Source organism: Pagrus major, chromosome 1, assembly GCF_040436345.1.
Source record: "Pagrus major chromosome 1, Pma_NU_1.0".
NCBI lineage: Eukaryota > Metazoa > Chordata > Actinopteri > Spariformes > Sparidae > Pagrus > Pagrus major.
Window position 1 is genome coordinate 10,214,435 of NC_133215.1, and position 19,004 is coordinate 10,233,438.

The 19,004-nt window shown below is 38.7% G+C and overlaps 1 protein-coding gene across 1 annotated transcript; it reads right to left on the bottom strand.

Annotated features, from left to right (window-relative positions):
• Positions 1 to 150: 150 nt before the first annotated feature.
• On the bottom strand, positions 151 to 19,004 carry mnd1 (meiotic nuclear divisions 1 homolog (S. cerevisiae)). The gene is made up of 8 exons (XM_073470593.1): positions 18,857 to 19,004; positions 17,404 to 17,469; positions 16,539 to 16,596; positions 13,937 to 14,085; positions 11,114 to 11,188; positions 10,871 to 10,985; positions 4,230 to 4,274; positions 151 to 1,395 (listed from the first exon to the last, which is right to left on the bottom strand). Exons 1-8 carry the CDS (start codon positions 18,857 to 18,859, stop codon positions 1,289 to 1,291), a joined length of 618 nt encoding a protein of 205 aa, XP_073326694.1. The 5' UTR covers positions 18,860 to 19,004; the 3' UTR covers positions 151 to 1,288.

Consider the following 19,004-nt stretch of genomic DNA (forward strand, 5'->3'; position numbering starts at 1 on the left):
CACATTGTGTGGTAGCAGATTATCCTAATCAGTAGAAATATATGGAGTTATGCATTAGGAAGCATTATAAATAGGAAACTGCCAGCACTTTTTAATCAGTAAGGCCACACTGTGTTTGCAAGGACACATCTTTCACATTAAATCCGCCTCTTAATATTTACATGTTCCTCTTTATTGGTTACAGATTGCAAACATTGTAAATGAAAAGCAAGTTATGAATCAACAGAAAACCAACTCTGCATGCCATTCATCTACTGAAAAGTAGACTAAACTGATTAGTAAGACAAGCATGGAGCACTATTACATTTAAATGAACAAACCCAGACACTTTGGCACGTAGGTCACTGAGTAAAAACAGAACGCACAACTACCTGTTTTGCATCTGGTCTGACAGCAAAAAAGGGAGGAAAATAAGCGGGGCAGCAGTCATTCTCGACATGTCATGACAGCCGCGTTCCTTTTTTTGTTCATACAGAAAGTGAGTGTGCATCTCTGAAAAAAAGTGTTGCGCTCTTGTGACAGATTTTGCAATATTTCTGCAGCAATTTCTAAAGAAATAAAAACCCCAAAAAAAGAGACCCTGTGCGAGTACATTTGCTAACTGCATGCCAAGTTTGGGAAGGAATGCAACTGCAGAAAACGACTTGTAAAACTCAGTGGGACATTTTATTTGTAACACGAGAAAAGAGGTTCTGCAAAAAGTAAATGAACGTTAAATATTTACAGCACTTGTAGACGTGACGTATCCTAAACATATCCTCTGTAATTTAATTCTCCTAGGAGTGGAAAGGACTGGATGTTGCTCACAAGGACTTTTCCTGTTTCCTCTCAAGCAAAATTAAAAAAGGAAAAAACGTAGGAGAAAAAAAGTGCACAAGCATTCGATTCCAAACCATCTGTTCAAACCATATAAATTAGATCATTGGCTGCACAGATGTGTTAAGTATCGACTCCTTTCCATCATCAACTTGGGGCTCTCAGTTTTCATGCAAACAGGTGTCCCAAAAGTCAGACTGCTAGGCTTTTAATGGTCGGTGCTTCTCTTCTCTGGTTGCACCAAAGCAACATATCTGCTGATAAAGTCCATCTGCCGCAGCAAAAATACGGATATACGTCTTTATTTGAAGCCCACTTCAGGCCAGAAAATTAATTCTGGTGCACTTATCACCCAAACACACAGAACATAAAGTAGAACTGCTGAGACACAGTATTACTGCCTCAAAACTGAGGCTTTAACACTCATTTTTTCCCTTATTATGACAATTAACTCTGGTAGAGAAGCTGGCAGTCAGTCCATGTAGTCAAAGTCCTCTGGGATCCCAAAGGCTTTATTAATGCGGCTGTCATCAAAGGCAAACTTCTTCTTTGTCCACGACTTGATGGAGAAAATATTGTCTGAAAACACAAGATCTTTGTTTAATGAACCGAAGTATACTGATGCACTTGCCCCCTCCGGTGTTATATAGTATCATTGATAGCACAGTCAGTCTGGGATTATGAGAATAATCTTGGATTTGAGGATGATGATCGAGTCCAAGAACAAACCATCTGTCTCGCTGCTCTGAAGCATTCACTGATGCTGTTTTGGCAAAAGTGGAGATATTTTGGCCGAAGATTTGATCAATACTTCCTGAACACAGAACATTTCCCATCAGTGACCATCTCACATACTTGAAAATAATTCTGGCAATTAGGATGGTTAAAACGAGGGTGCTGGCACTCAATGCCAAATCTTGCAAAGTGCCGATTTGATATCTTATATGTGTCAGGTAGAGTTGATCGTGGGATGATCAACTCAGCAATTTTCTGTAAATTTTCCTAAAATGTTCGTATTTTATTTATTCGTTCTTTCAAAGGGTCTTCAAGGTGTTTTCAAGGTTTGAGATATGCTTTGATTTGGGATTTTTTGGCTCAAAACTTCTTGAAATTGTAACTTTATGACTTAATAAAAATAGTTATATATTTGCTTCAGGCAAATATATTTTAAAACATGAAACCTTTTTGCGTTTGCTGTTAATTTGCAGAATTCTTTGACTCAATTAAAATCTGTGTTGATGAACACATATAATCACCCAGTCTTTTCAAAAATGTAAGGGTAGGAGTGCTTCCTGGACTTAAATTGATTTTGTTAGGAATACATGTAGATGTAAAACTCATGTCTTATTTTGATTTTAAAAATATTTCTTTTATTTGATGATGTACAGTCTGATGGTGTATTTACCTTGTAGTTGTTTGAAGTCATACAAACGTTAGATTTGAAAACACATATATAACTAAATGCACAATTTATAAAACTGTACCTCATTCACATACCAGCTTGTAAACCCACGAGGAGCCTAGGTAATATTTAACGTGGCTGTAATCAGACATGACAATTACTTTATGTTCTCTGTATTGTAGTTTATTTTATCATTTAAGATGAGCTTCTATGAATTAAAAGGTCTAAAAGTGCCTTTTTAGAAGTGATTTATGACATAAGCTGTAAGTTAACGCCTGTTTTATCAAGAGCTTAAGTCAATAAAGTAATGCCTTTCACTTCAGATGTTATAATATGCAGCTGAAGTGCATGTGGTTAACTATCTCAGGGCGTGTATTGAGTCTTTATGTGCGGGTGTGTCTCAATGTGACAATGCTACAGGTGAAAGCCACACAACGGCGTCTAGACACTCAAACAGTGCCAGCAGAAGCAGTACCTGTTTGATGTTTTTTTTTGTTTTATTTTTAAAAGAGGCACACAAAGACGCAGCCAAGTCTTCCAAAAAGTCTAGAAAAATTGGTATCGTGTTGATTTTTGTGTTTGACAGTTGACAGAACTGACAAAACAGTGCTGTTAGTTGCAACAAGACAGCTGAGAACACTACAGCTTGGAGTAAAAAATGCATTGCATTGGTCCACAGTACTCAGAGGAAACACTTTTATGCTCACTGCTAGCTCACATGCATTCATTTAGTAGTGTTCACCCCAGATGAGGGAAGTACAAGTCATGGAAGAGGCAGGAATGACTCACAGTTTCTTAAAATGAATATAATTGTAAGGAAGTAAAGCAAAAATGTGCCAACTAAAACTGACAACGTGACTTTGTTGACCTGAAGAGTCAAAACACCACAGGCCAGGCTTCTTAACATGATCCCCAAAGGTCAGCTGTATCCAAGGTTACCGCTGGGGTCGACGAATGCACACAGAGAGTCAAAGTGTCGACTCCTGGGAGGTGACACGCTCGATACACAAAGTGCCCTTACAGCTCGCACTTTGTGAATTTGAGAGTATTCAATGGAAAAAGCCGAGAGTGATTCTTGAGTTATTTTTGTACAGAAGCAGCTTTTTAATTGTAATAACTGTATTTTTGAACCCAGACTGAGGCTGCAACTAATGATGGGCTGCAAGATTACTAATCAGTTAGCCGATCAACAGAAAATGTATCGCTAACCATTTTGATGATTAATCGTTTTAGTTAAGTTTTTTCAAATGTGAGTATTTGAGTTTCATTGTCATATATAATAGTGAACTGAATATATTAGGGTTTTGGACTTTTGGTTAAATAAAACAAGTATGTGATGACTGAAATTATAACAGGCATGATTATTCACGATTTATTATTAATTACTGATTGGAGCAAATAATCTGCAGATTAATTAATGTAAATAACTGTTAGCTGCAGCCCTACTAGTGATTTTTTCACCGTTGTATGTCGCTGCGCACCAGTCAAGCTGCTCTTCCTGAGCTATGGCGTTGAATAACGGCCAGAACATTTTTAGCAGAATGTAATGATGTCTCACTGCATTCAACCTCTGACCTTTTGGACATCAAATGTCATAACTTTATCATTTTATCTTATTAGGCATTTGTGTAACATTTCATCGTAATTATCAAATTGTTGAGCAATGGCCAAAAATGTGTTTTGTGAGGTGACCTCTGACATTTGGCCACCAAATACTAATTAGCTCATTCTTGAGTCAAAGGGAACATTTGTACCAAATTTGAAAAAATTCCCTCGAGGCGTTCTTGAGATATTGCTTTCTCAAGAATGAGACGGATGGACAGACAACCCGAAAACACAATGCCTCCGGCCAGCGCTGTCATTTAAAAATATTCAATCTAGTATTTACAATTAAATGTTTGCTTTTTGCTTGATTCTTTATCTATACACCAACTAACTGATTAGTCAACTAAGTGTTGCAGCTAGATCCCAGACTTACTACATGTGCATAGATTAAAAAAAACTGACTCACCTGTCCACCTGGAAACTGCGTCTTTTGCGACAACATTTGACTTCCCTGCAAAAACAAAAGTCACGATCAATATGCGCATAATACATTGAGATTATTAATATAATTAACTATTAATGTTATGTACACTAGTGGAAACGAAAAGACTTCATGCGCTCAATAAAATGTTAATGGTTCTTTTATTTTATCAGGCAAACATTATAACCTAAAGCCAGGTTTGCATTTCTGCTCGAAACAAGGCATCAGCTCAGTGATTAAAACTAAACAGAACATCAGAGAGACTCAAATACTGTGTGTAAGTAAAACAGGCCAAACAAATGTGAAACCTCAGCTGGACAGAAATGAAAGTCTGCAGCAAACAATATCCGTTATGGAGGAAAAGTCTGGTCAGCGATGTGATGGTTGGATAGCTTCAGCCATACTGTACGAACAAGTGATGATTTACTATTACATTAAAGTGGACAGTTGAGCCCACACCTCCCCCAGCAGCTGTAGCTCTAGAAACCTGAACTAGAGCTCAACAATGTGCTTCAACTGCTGAGCTCTTTGGTTTTAAGAGACATTTTTGGTGACCCATAAGCCTGAAATCCTAATACAGCAGCAGGTAACATCATTAAGTTTCTAAGCACCTGGAAAAATAGCTTTACCTTTTACCAGTAGATAAAAAAAAAAAACCTTTTATAAATCCACATTAACCATCAAGGGACCCTTATTTGGCTGTTGTTGAGGCTGCTCCATCCTAAAATCCAGCCAATATAAACTATTTTCGTCCAGGCTCAATTTGCAGTCTGGCAGATTTCTCCCTTCTTGAGCTATCCAGTCCAAGGACTTGATCAGCAGCAATGTTCAGGCATACATTGGATGAGCTTTAAGGCAATCAGCATCTGATGATAATAACACAGTGAAACAAAAGACATCCACAAAAATAAACAGCAGCTGCAGGTGGGAGGGACTGCGTTGAATAACTTCTGACTCATGGAGCTGGAGAAGTTATGATTTCACAATATGGATGAACATTTGGATGCCAAAGGAAACACAACTATGGGGTACATGAGCGGACAAACGTTTCAAACGAACCCAGCAGCTGAAAACAGACAGGAAAGAAAGGAAACAGCCAGAAAAAACCGTTCCTTTGTCAAACAAGTAATTTAAGAATTTAAAATAATTCCAAAATACATAAATAAATCTGTGATCTTTTAACGGTTTCCTTTCAATATGTTTGTAAATAGGTAAATTCACATGCAACTTCTTAACTCTGATTTGTGCTCCCTCATATAGTGTCCTATCTGCCATGCATTTGGCTCTGGTTGTGATTTTTTTGCCCTCCAACTGATACACAGCAGCTTCTTGGTATCTACGTATATGTGTGTTAACCACTGTCAAACAGTTTGACCTCACAATTCAAACTTAAATCAAAGTTGGCACCACCACTAAAACTTGAGTGGTAGCTGCAGTGAGCATGGCTGGTCTGATCGAAGGAGAAGAGTAACACTTGCATACTGACTCCAGTCCACAAATGTGTTTCCATTTTGGGTTCAGTTGGATTCACCAAAATGTTTGGTGGTTTTAATCCAACCTGTTGCCACAAGTGTTATAATTTACTTTCCCCCATTTGCTACTTATTGTTAGTAATATGTGTATCCTTTGCAGTTGTAAATGTCTTAAGCACATCATTTTCTGAACAACCAATACATTTGGGAAGGTTCAAAACAACCCATTTGTACTTGGTTAATTTAAACCAGTAGTGCATCGGTGCCATATTGCCCATAGTTAGGTCATTTAAGAGTAATTGTTTATTTAAAAGTCATTTACATATACTGGTATTACATTATTGGAGTATTAGTCCTGATGCCTAAGTATGTAAGTAGCATTTTACAGTAGAAGTGTGGTATCTGAGTAAATGTACTTTGTTACATTCCTCCACACAAGATATTTGCTTTTAAAATTCACTCTGAACTCCTTCTGCATGAACAGGTCTGAGCCCATTCTGCAAGTTCAGTCCAAACCTCTCAACGGTAGACAAAACATCATAAACTCTGCACATATCTGCATGCAGCTCTCAGAGCACAATTCAAGTTTCACCGAGGGGAGATGGTTATCTGTAACAGAGCTCTGTGTGTGTGTGTGTGTGTGTGTGTCGTAAAAAAGAAATAAGACCTGCAGGCAAGTAGAGACGGTGATTAATGTGAAAACACAGCAAAAGAAAGTGAGAGGAAGCTTCTTCTTTCTCCGTCTCGCTGACTCAAGTTTATCTATTGAATCTGGGTGCATCATGTATCACATTATATAGTTTTCACTGTCTGTCACACGCATACAAGTCGAAACAAAACACAGTTTGCAATAGCCTCAAATTACAGTGGAGGGAGTCAGAAGTAGGGGTGGGACAAAATATCTATACAGCAAAATATATCAGGTCGCTTTGTCTTACAATACAGTTCTTGATAAACTGGTGCTAAATATACGTATTTTTTACTAACTTCTGAAAACATAATTTACACAGAAACTGTTCTGCTTTCTGGCTGTTCAGCTTTTTGCCAGTTTAGCATTGGAATGATGGCACAAGTGGACAAATTGCAGTGCATGTTTGAGATGAAGAGGCACTAAGCTAAGACTCTACGCACTATCCTATACATCGTTTCATCTCAGTTCATGTCATATTCTGTGAAACTGATACCACAATGGAGTGAATACATCTATAATTCCTGCACTGTGCTGTCTTATTGCAGAATTATGAGACTAGATTATTGTGAGACTACTATGTGATTTGCCAGAAGCAGAAAAATGCGACATGGGGCACCTGCTTTTACCAGATCAATAAAAACTACTGCCACAAGTCAGAGAGAAGCTCAGCACACAAGAGTTCGGTCAGTTAATACTGTAGATAGGAAGGCCTTAGCTTACACATATACCCCCTGATGAGAATAAATATAAACATCTAATATCTCAGTTTCATTTTCCAACAGGATAATATGACCAGTTTGGCATATAAACATATAAAACTTCAATGCAATCTTATTAAATGATTTATTAGATTTGTAAATATTTCAAGAAGAAAAAAACCTTTTTTCGACAGTTTGGAGTAAAACACAAACTTTCCCGGGGTTTGGACTGGGGCTCCGACAGCTGCTGCAGAGATTAAGCTTGGCAGTAAGTTTTTCATGAGCACCAGAGGCAGAGTTTCTGCAGAGGGTCCACAAATGTGATCATAAAGTTATTTCTCTGGGATCCAAATAAAATTTTTAAAAGGGACATGTTGGATTTTAGCTTGTTCTGGCACCAAATACTAAGTTTTGTTGTTCTACTTATCTACCAAACAGTCTAGAGATTATCTAGCCTGTACACTCTGTGGCAGCAGCTCTAGTAAAAATAATCATATCACACTGTTTTCTTCTTCTCTGGGCTACTAAAACTCTGCTGAGATCAAAGTTCACTTTCCATTTACACCTAAATCCTAATTAAGAACCTTTAAGGCTAAATTCTATGAGAAATCTAGCCTTAAATAATAGACTGTAACCAAGATGACAGCGCTTTTATGGACATTTTTGGACTTGAGTGAATGTAATTATCTTAAATGTGAGATAACTCTAACATTTATCCTAACTGGAAACCTACCTGAGCTCCAAAATTTACTCTATTTCACCTAATTTTGAAAACATCACACTGTTTGGAGAGTAGGCTGGGTATACGCACATCACGCAGTCACAAAGCTATCTGGAAATCAGACTGTCAGTGCGACATGATGAAGATTTACGTTGAGTCATTATTAAACCTCTGTGGCAGGGAATAAGTGTGCAGGCGTTACCCATTTGATGACAGGTCGATTAGTCAGGAGTTATTGCCCTGCATGTTCATGTGATCACAACACGTACAGAACATCTTTTCTGTTGTCAACATCATCCTCCTTCTCATGGGTGGAGGTGGCAACTTCACTCACCCTTGCTACCTGTTAGCTCTAACATTAACCTCCCTGCCTATTGTTCAAATCTTGTTGTGTTTATTTTTATTGTTTTATTAAGTAATCTTATTGTCTGGGCCCCAGAAAGCTTTCCCCTGTCGCCCCCTAAGGAGCAGCCCTGCATGTGATTGTCAGTAGACGGGACAATAATGTCACGCTGGAGTGGAAAAAACCAGAAGAACTGTGTGCTGACTACACGCATGCTTGGTAAACCATTGGGAGGTGCAGGTAAACAGACCAGATATTTTTATGTGTACATAAAGTAACACACACCCTTTACCACAGGTCAGCTGCAACAAGAACACGAGTCAGGTGAGGATTTTTGTAATACCACTAATAGCTGTGTGTATTGTGTGGAGGTGTGCAACAGCTGGTAAATAAGTCATGGCCAGTGGCCTTTGCGCTTTTAAAACTTTTAACTACAAAGCCTTCAGGCTGAGAGATCAGAGGTTACAAGGCTCATTTAGACCACAATTATAACTGACATGCAAGTCTGAGGATCTGAGCAAAGATACATGTGTTTCCGGTTCACACTCTTCACACTTACTGTCTTGTATCAAAATAAAACCAGTTTGTGGTTCAAGCTGAAAGTTTAAAACTAACATCTCAAACGCATGTCGAGTGACCACTCACACTTGATTTTACCCGTGAGAAACTGTGACCCTGCTGCGAAACAGACAGAAAACATGTTTGTTCTCAGTAGTACAATTAGCAGCGAGATTAGCAGTGAGAACTCCTGTGATAAGCGCCCGCACATGAAATCTGTATGACACACACAAACATATTCCACTGTGTTTGGGTGGATTGTTGATCTATACACATACACACGATAAAGCATTGTTGTTAAAAATATCGGTATATATCAATGCATATTCATTCTGAACATTTAAAACAGTTTCAAAACTCCTTTTCCACAGTATCGACACACTGGTACCAGATGTGGTTTCTCGCTCTCTCTTGACTCACAACAGCAAATTGCACATACACACACTCTTTATAAAGTTTAGAGCCTCTTGTTTCAAAAACAAAGTGTGATATTTAAGGTTTATTACAGTCACTCTGCTGTTCTCTGCGACAAGCCAACACACAAGTTGTCTCTCGTTGTCATATTATAGCATTGTTTAATAAATGGCATCAATGTGTATGCCGTCAATTTTCGCTCTGGCCTCGAACGTGCTATTGAGTATGAAATTATTTTCAATGTATTTCAGTCTTTCAATGCAGTAAGGCAAACATTTGCATTCATACAGCTGCCCCACATATGAATGCAGTCAGGTGTCCTTGGTCAGCATTGAATTTAGATCAAGTAATTAGATGCCTGCATCTCTTAAATGCATTTGGACACATTCATTATATTTTGAGCCGACTAAACATCCAAGATAGCGCTCAGTGAAATGTGTGGATGTTATTTGAGGGTGTCAGTATGTTTTTTTCCACATCCTGTTGGTGTTTTTTTTAGCACTCTGAGTAGGTGATTTTGACTGGTGGCCAAGTTTATTGCCTGCATTATTTGGAGGATTTCCTGGTATCACTTCCATTAATGCATCTCTCTCTGTGTTGAGGGCTGAACAGCTACAAAAGGCTGAAAAATGTTTTATTTTCTATCACCCCAATACTTGACAGTTTATGGGAAGCTGCACTGAAATAACTCGGCTCCTAATGCACAACTCCACCACGTCTAATGATTTTTTTCTTGGACGTTGCCCAACTCTCTTCTTTCTCTCTTCTTAAAAACAGATCCTCACCGGATGCCAAAAAGCTCCATCTGTCTTAATGAGCCACCTGATGTTGGACTCCAGTGCTCCAGTCCATCTCATTCTCTGGTGAGTCTAATTATTTTTTTCAAACAAAAATCCCTCAACGCTTTCAGCCACAGCAGACAACTAGAAGCTTGCTGCAACTGTCAACACCAGGCACAAAATACATATTACAGAAGTGTTTCCCCACACACAGACTTTACTTGGGCGGACTGTCCGAGTATATTTGGTGATCTATTTTAGCATTTTTTAAACTTTTATTTCCTACACCCTCTGTGATCGATTAACTAGTGGACAATTTGCCCTCGCTCTACCCCTCACATCTGCTGACAGTAGCACTGGTAGTACATCCTTCCTGTAAACGCACAGACTGTGATGCAACCTCTTCTACTTAATGCAGGCTTACTTTATGCCCATGTTTCGTACAAGCTTTTAAGTGCACCTGGTTGTTGGTTTCAATCGTTTCGATAGGATGTGTCATCAAACACAAGCTTCCCACAAACGCGGCTCAGCTGGTGTTGTGAAAACGAGTGTGTGTTTTTTGGCCCACTTTATAAAACATACTACTGGTGGAGAAGGTCAACAGCGCAGACACATGCTGGGAGAGAGACACAGAAAGCTGAGGAAAGCCAGTGTGTGTGCATTAAGGTGGACAATTAAAGCAACACTATGTGGGGAAAGTTTTAAAGCGATTCTGAAAAAGTTAGTTGATTTTTGAGTCTCATTCTCAGGTCGTCAAATATCGACATTTTTAAGTTGAGACATTTAGTCATTTAGAGATTCACAGAGGGAAGATTGCATTTCCATTATAATAGAATGTATTATATTTTACAGGCGGCCAGATCTCTGGTCAGAGATCGAAGCTGACTTGATTGTTGCTAAAGCTTCAAACTGACTTTCTGAAACACCGGTCATGTTGCCTCTGTACTCACTCATCTCCTCGACGACTTCTGGGTCACATTCCCTGTATTTCTCCAAATCGGCCTGCAGCTGAGTTCGCTCCTCTCTCAAGGCCTTCAACTCCTTCAGCAGAGAGCTTCTCTCCTTCTGCATACACACAGTTCATTTTATACGTCTCAGTTAACATGCTATTTTCATTTTATTTTAATCACTTTTTGTTAGAAATATATATAGTTTTACGTAGAAGGTGAGGAAGGATATGAAAATATTCTTACTGTATCCTGACGTCCCTCTTTGGCTTTTTCCACCGCTTTCTGTAGAGACTCTTTCCGCTGCTTTGCTTGAGAATTCTTAGAAGTAAAGAGTTTTACATTAGATATATAAAATACCAAGGTGTATCTGATATTACTGTGTTGGTGTTGTTCGTCGAACTTCATAATTAATGTTTTCTGTTTCTGCCGGGGCAACAAAAATACTTGGTTAGGTTTAGGAAACACGGTTTGGGTGAAAATAGACCGTTCCACAACGTTAAACTTGTGTTTTAAAGGATAACTTCTCCCATGTGCATATTTTTCCAGTCTTTTTCCTCCGAGTCGCTAAGCAAAGATATTACAAAAACGCAATTGGTCAGCTTTAATGATGGCCCTGGAGAAACATTAATTATAATGTTCCAGGAACAACATCAACATGGCAATATCAGGTCTTCCACTAAACTGCTGCCAAAGTAAAGATATTCTCATGTATTCTGCAAAAATCAACACTACTGTTCATGATGTAGTTGTTTGAAGTGTTCAATAGTCAATAACCATCTGAAAGTTAACAAATAAACACAGAGCAGGAGCTATGTTGGCCTTTGTAGCTTTGAACTGTTTTTCTATACATTCTTAAATCTAAAACATGACAGAGACTAATTGTTTATTATCATTAATGGCTAATTACAGTGCTGTAAATCACTGCAAATGACCAAGAGACTCTTATTTCTGTTTGTTTAAGTCACAACATCAAGCACACGAATTTACATTGTAGTGTTAAATAGGTGATTAAATTTTAACCTTCACATTCAACATTATGAGTCCAGAGTAAATCTACTGGTCAACTATTGTGGCATGTCATCCAAGCCTGTATATTTTAACAATTGTGGTTATAATCATCACATCATTATCTAGTGGCTCTACAGCATTAAACTTCTGTCCTAGAAATGTGGTGGCCAACAATCTCTGAGGAGTCACCACCTCCCTCACACCATCTGCCTGCTTTGCAAGAGGAGAGGGAAGTGGGACACAACAGACATTGAAAAATTCAAAGACGAGCAGCAGTGTTACTTTCTGTGACGACAAATATCTCCCAGAAGCCGCCGAGTGTAACATGAGAGATTCTCAGCTCTAAGTTATTAATAGGGCACATTATTTTGTTTTGTGTTTTTTGTTTATTTGTGAATTTATCTGTTTATTTTAAATATTAAAAATGTGAGAATAAGATGAAAACAAACCTCACAATAATTTATTTAACCACTTAGAGGAACTTGCCCGTAATCAGCAACTCATTTGTGTTTTTCTTCCCGTTTCTCTAATTTTCTCTTACCAGAAGTGTTTCCTGGGCTGTGCTCAACATATGCTGACCTCATTTACTGTAAACTGCAGTGAGTAGTGGCTTCTAACAGAAATCACATCAACCTTTGGTTAAAATCCATCTTCTCTTTTCATAACATATCAGTGTTTAGTGGAAAACTGTGGAGGAGAGGCTGTACATCACAGCCTCTATGCTGTACAGAGTAAAGCCCTATTCGCACAGGACTATTATTACCTGGAGACCTCAAACAGTTTGTAATAATGGTGTAGATTGTCTGTGATCTTAATCCTGTGTGATCTGCCATGTTCGTAATTTGTAAAGTGCAAATTGTAATTCGCAAATTATCTCCCATATTTCACCAAACAGAGGCCATGTAATTATATCGGTCACGTGCGAATTGGCTTCTCTGTAATTTGGGGTTTCCTTTTTTTATTTTTACATCTGATCTCTGCTGGCAGACAACTGAACAAGTATGGAATTTGATCGTGTCTAATAATATGTTGAACAAGCGTCAACAGCTGTGCTGAGAGATTGGCTATACTGCCGATTAAAATGAGTTACAGAGAAGGTCAAGAGCAACAAAAGGTTGTCACATTCAAGTACAGCTACAAAAAGTCTGTTGCTTGATCTAAATGAGCTGTAACTGTGTATTTATGCTTGTAACTAGAGACTGACCAATATATCGGTTGGTCAATATTCGCCTATCATAAATATATGTCAGTATTGGGGTATATGTTGTTCAATATGTGCCGATATGAAAACAAATTTTTACATAACACAGAAAAAAGATGCTCTGGGTAATTTATAATCATTGAAATTTACCGTTTCAGTACTCTAATGTCATTTTGAACAATAACGCCTGGTGTTAAACTGTAAAATATCCTACGTATCTTTTTCAGAGTGTTTGATAACCACATTTGAAGGATCATTGCAAAACATGTGTGTTTATGTTTATATTCTGTGTATATGTGAATATTGGCTGATTTATCAATATCGGATTTTTTTTACTCCCCAATATTGGTATTTGCCCAAAATATTCAGTATCAGTCTGGCTCTACATGTAACACATCCAGAAAGTGGCAAAAACAACTCGACACAATATCATTAATGTGGCTGACGAAGAACAGACACTCTGAAATGTTAATGTTACACACTGACGTCATATTCGGTGGAGAATGTCAGTAAATTCATGTAAAATACAGACTTTGCTTGTCCTGTGTGAATGCGCCACATGGGGAGAGGTTCACCACTTTGTGAAACACATGATTGTTTAAAGGATATGAAAACATGGCCTCGGGAACACTTCCTAAAACTGTTATCGGTGAACACAGCTGGTTTGCAAATTATTGCATTGTGTTTTATTTACAACCCCAATTACAAAAAGGTTTGGATGCTGTGTAAAGTGTAAATAAAAACAAAATGCAATAATTTGCAAACCAGCTGTGTTCACCAATAACAGTTTAAGAATCCGGGTTGTAGTAGCATCTGCATCTTCTGAGATATGAGGTCACCTTTTTCAGTCCCCTCACCTGTTTTTGCAGCTCCTCCAGTTTGTGCTTGCGAGCGTGCAGGGCCTTGCTGGGAAAGGCCCAGTAGTAGTTGGACGTTCCCACTCTTTCACAGTCCACCATGTTGTCGTCCACCAGGCTCTGCAGCACATCCTTTACAGTCATGGGAGCTTAAAGCAGCAGAGGGAAGAAGAAATAACATCTTCCACATTAAAAAGGTCAACAATCATTACACTGTCTTCCCAGCAGAGTTGATGCTATATGTGGATCGCTGATTTAATTTGTGGACGACTGATTTATGATAGAGGTGTGATTGTTACAAGCTAAGAAGACTTTAGGGAATTTAAGATGTATCTGATGTTAGGTATAATATTGCATTCCACTGAGGGTTTAAAAATACATGTCAAAATCAGAGGTCTAATTTCTCCTGCTGGCAAGGCTCACCACAAATGTTCACAAAACTAAACCCACACATCTGCAGCCTATCTGGCTGTTTTAGGCTCATCTGAGAGAACATTGCATGAGAGGATATAATAGAGCTGGAGTTCCATCTTGAAGAGTGTCAGCGGTGAAATGTGATACTCCCACACGTTTGCTCAGCCGGTCCACTGTGAAACTGAAAGAGCTTATCTGCCGTGTTAAGAGCCGAGCTGCGCAGAGTCCTGAGAGGATGTTGAACGGCAGCAAAAATAAAAACGAGGATCGAAAATGAAAATGGATCAGCCAAACTCTGTATGTGCATGACCTCAGAGCGGTCTTTTTCTTTTCAGTACGATTTCAGTAACGATTCTGCCGTTTTAACAGTAACCAGCATGTCATGACCACTCTTTTTTTCCAAATCTAGCTGACATCACCCTCTTGGCCCCTTTTCTCACATTTTCTCCCCTTTCTCCCACTCGTATTGCCCCCTTCCCCCATCACTCAGTGACTACACCATGCCCAAGTAACAGGGTCAAAAACATGTGCTTTTAATCACAGCAACACAATCCACTTTCTCCAGATTAATATCCACTTTAAAACATTCCCTCCTCAGTTCACCCAAACATTCACTACACAGTTTGGGAGTTTGTTCCTCTGCAGCACTTAAAAGCCTCAGATTGTATTTTTTTTATGAATTCCCTGTTGATACTCACAATGACAGACTCCATGTTGACATTGAGGGAGCATGTTTTATTTAAAAACCAAAAGCTTTCAACAGTTCTCTGCACTATGGGATTACTGCCATTGAGAGGTCTGGTTCTGCTTATACAGACTCAATACAGTTAAGATGGCAACAGATAGCTCTGGTTGCCATGGTGATTTTGCAAGCCTGTTGACACTGACTGGTCTTAAAAATAAACCGATGGCATTTTACTAAAATGCCTAAGTTGGTATAGTACTTAGTTCGTGTTCATGCATGATTATCCCATTTATTAACCTTCAGGCACACTACAGTTCTATCTATCTATCTATCTATCTATCTATCTATCTATCTCGAAACTACCATTATGACATCGGCTTTTTAAATCCACTACTGGTCAAACTCTAGTACACCAACGTGTAACAGGTAGAATGGTGCTACTGTCAGTCCCACTCTGAGACCCCAACGTCTGCTCTTGCACAATGTAACCTGGGTGAACAGGTACGATCTCCTGCGGGAAGTGCTCAGGATTTATGACACTATCTCACACACCACACCACTATGTCAGTGAAACTGGATCATATTTTATGTAGGAAATGTCTTCTAGATTTCTCACTGACGTCCTCCTGCTACTCTGACTCAACTCCCTGTGATTTATGGAGTTTCCTAATGGACAGATGGCATTACTGGTTGCTAAAATAACCTCTAACTGCTAACTGTAGCCGCTGTTTGCCAGTTAGTGCAGCTAGCTGGCTCTGACTGGACCGGACTGGCTTTTAGTCATTATTAAAATGCTGTAAGACAGACGTCAAGCTGGCCTTCTTGCTGTTGCATGGGTGAGTAATATTAGCTGGCTTGCCATGTCTTGTGTTCTCGCACTTGCTTGATATTGGCTGTTATAGCAAAGTCAGTGGTATATCTGCAATCCAAAACTGTAGGGGTGCCAAATTGCAAGGAACACCAATTCATAATGATGCTTTCAAATTTTCTAAACCGAACCATACTTTTTATATCTTTGAATATTTGCCTGTTGAAGTACAAAAAAAACCCAGAATTCTCTGCTGGTCTCAACAAAAATCATGAAAAGTTTTTAAATTGGTCTGAATTTTTTTAAGAACTACTTTTTTTGCAAGAGTTTGCTTTGAGTGAGATTAGTCTCACACTATGGTTGACAGATCAGAGTGTGAAACTGCAGACTTTTAACTAAAGTGTAAAGCAACTATACATAGCCATGTCTAAAATAAACTTCAAGAAAGCATTTAATGTTCATGTCACATATGAGGTCAGTGTGGTTTCCAGGCTAAAATATGCAAACAAAAGCGTGGTGCCCCTTCTAACCTTTAGATGTGTTTAATTTCTCTAGTAAGGATCCAGCAAGGGGAAACACACAAATATATACTGTACATCAGACAGCCAATGTGTACACTTGACCAGCTGGACCACTGTTAAGAAATTCAGTGTTCACGACCTTTCTTTTTACTAAAACTGTTGATCATTACTCACCTATGCCCTTTGTCTTCGGGGCGATCTTCTCAATGTCTTTCAGCTGAAAAACATCTTTCTTCAAAGAGGATGAAAGAACATATTGAAGGAAAATCATTCTTTATCATAGCATCATTAAATAACAAACTATTAACATCTACGTCTGTAACAGTATCTATGTTTTTGGCTGCACTTTATTTGGGATTCCAGGAAATGTATTAAACCCGACTATGCTGGGCCAATTTAGTCATGAAATATTTCCGTAAGTATTTGTGTGCAGACGATGAGTACGCGTGTCAGTGCGAGAAAACCACATTGATGCATTTCTCCTAAGAAAAGCCTGTTCTGCGTCTGTTGCAGGGTTTTAAAATTAGAACACTAAAACCCACTCAGTGTCGCTCGAACATCAAGTCTTTGCTGGTCCATTTAGTTTTGATAGTAGTTTGCCCTTCAGCTTTTGTCTCCTTCTGAAAAGTGGGCAGCCTCAATCGATATTAGCAACATTAAGTCAATACTCTTCTTTTCAGATCGTGTTAAAGAAATGACAACACAAAATACTGACTGGTACATTTGGTGATCAGTTTTTTGATCCATGCAGTCACAATGTAATCTATACAGCATAAAAGGGTTTTATGAATATGGTTCCTTCTTCAAAGGGGCTCTATGTAACTATTTGTAGCAATTTACATGTATTCATCACTTTTTTGTAGGCCATATGTGAGCAGATTGTAACATGACACCTTCCTCATCTCTCTCTCGGTTGCCTATACAAGCCTGTGGACGAAAGGATGTGACTATATGCACGTTCTCAAGTACCTCGTTTTAGTCTCAAGTTTCACAGAGCCCCTTGAAACTGTTACACGCTCACCTGAAAGTGAGAACTCACCGTTTCAAAGAAAATCTCCATCATGCGGGTTCTCTTCTCCTCCAAACTAAGTCCTTTCTTCCTTGACTGTAACAGATGGTTTAATGTTATATAAGGCCTTGATCATTTCTGCAACAGGAGCTCATATGGTACAACATATACTAATACAACAATAGAATAAGATGGAAACATTCATACAGTAAGCATGAGGGATTAATTGGAAAGATGTTCTAGCATTCAGAATTCAATAAAGATTAATACATGAACATGTTACAGTACATATCTACCATTTGCAGGACTTGGAAATATGCATGTTTAATACAGGCTTTCACTGCTGCCTGTGGATGTCCTTCTGCATTGTATATCCTGTATATTCATATTTATACATTGTGCATATTTACACTGTGCAATTCATACTTGCATCCTGTGCAATCAGATTGTCTCCAGCCAATTCCTATTTATTTTCAAAACACATTTTTTAAAGTTCACTGCTACACACCATGTGTGTACTACAACTGTGGGTGCAATTATTATGTGCAATTGTCCCCTTTGGTCATATCTTATTATTATTTTTCACTGTCTTTATATTATATTATATTATATTATATTATGCACTATCTCCTATATCTGTCAAAGTAGAGTGGAGGTCGTGTGACTTGGGCAACACTTGGCGATGCTTCAATAAAATATGTTAACTGTGATTTTGTTGTTCTGTTCTGTACATGCGACATCCATTGCATGTCTGTCCTTCCTGGGAGAGGGATCCCTCCTCTGTGGCTCTTCCTGAGGTTTCTTCCATCTTTTCCACCCCCTATTAAAAGGTTTTTTTTCTCTCAATATGGCAAGATTTCCTAACTCGAATCGAGGGTGTAAGGACAGAGGATGTCGCTCGCTGTACAGATTGTAAAGCCCACTGAAGCAATGTGATTGTGATTCTGGGCTATATAAATACAATTTATCTGATTATTCTATTTTTGTCTTGCTTGTTCTGTTTTACATTTGTATCTACAACTCAGTCACTGTTGTTCTCTTCCCTCTGACTATGACTCTCAAGCTGTTGTAACACGTGAATTTCCTGAGGCATTGATAAAGTCTCAGCTTATCTCTTATTCGTGTTGTTGTAATATTGCTTCCGGCCACCAGAGGCAGCAACGAGCAACACGCCAACCAGCGAGGAAGAACAGTTCCTCCATGTACACAACTTAATGAATGCTAATTACATCCAATCACTCGAGGGGCAATACATGAATGATACGTAGTAAGAAGGTCCTGAATTATTACAAATACTGACCCTGTGTCGTGTAATTTGGTAACGTATTACTTGGTGTTTACTCAAAAAAACTCTTGCGTGCGTTACGTGACTTTAAAGGTGCGTTAGCTAGTAGCTGAGCTAGCTTGGTAAATTAATGCTAGCTTGTAGACGTACGCGTCCATGAAGAACATCAACTGCAGGTAAAGGTGAACATCTGCTTACCATTTTGTTGTGTTAGCTGTACCAGCAACTCCCACTGACATTAATGTTTTGGGGACTTGCGTCCTGAGATGTTTTACAGCGATGTTAATGTTTGTAATCCAAACAAGAAGGAGAAGAAGGCGGTGCAGGACTGAATTTCCCGCGGAAG

Bases quoted from the DNA above. Each gene is read 5' to 3' on its own strand.
- mnd1 (XM_073470593.1), bottom strand. The intron at 16,597-17,403 runs GTGAGTTCTCAC...TCCTCTTTGAAG, and splicing joins TGGAGATTTTCTTTGAAACG to AAAGATGTTTTTCAGCTGAA. The intron at 4,275-10,870 runs GTGAGTACAGAG...TTGTTTTTGCAG, and splicing joins AGAAGTCGTCGAGGAGATGA to GGAAGTCAAATGTTGTCGCA.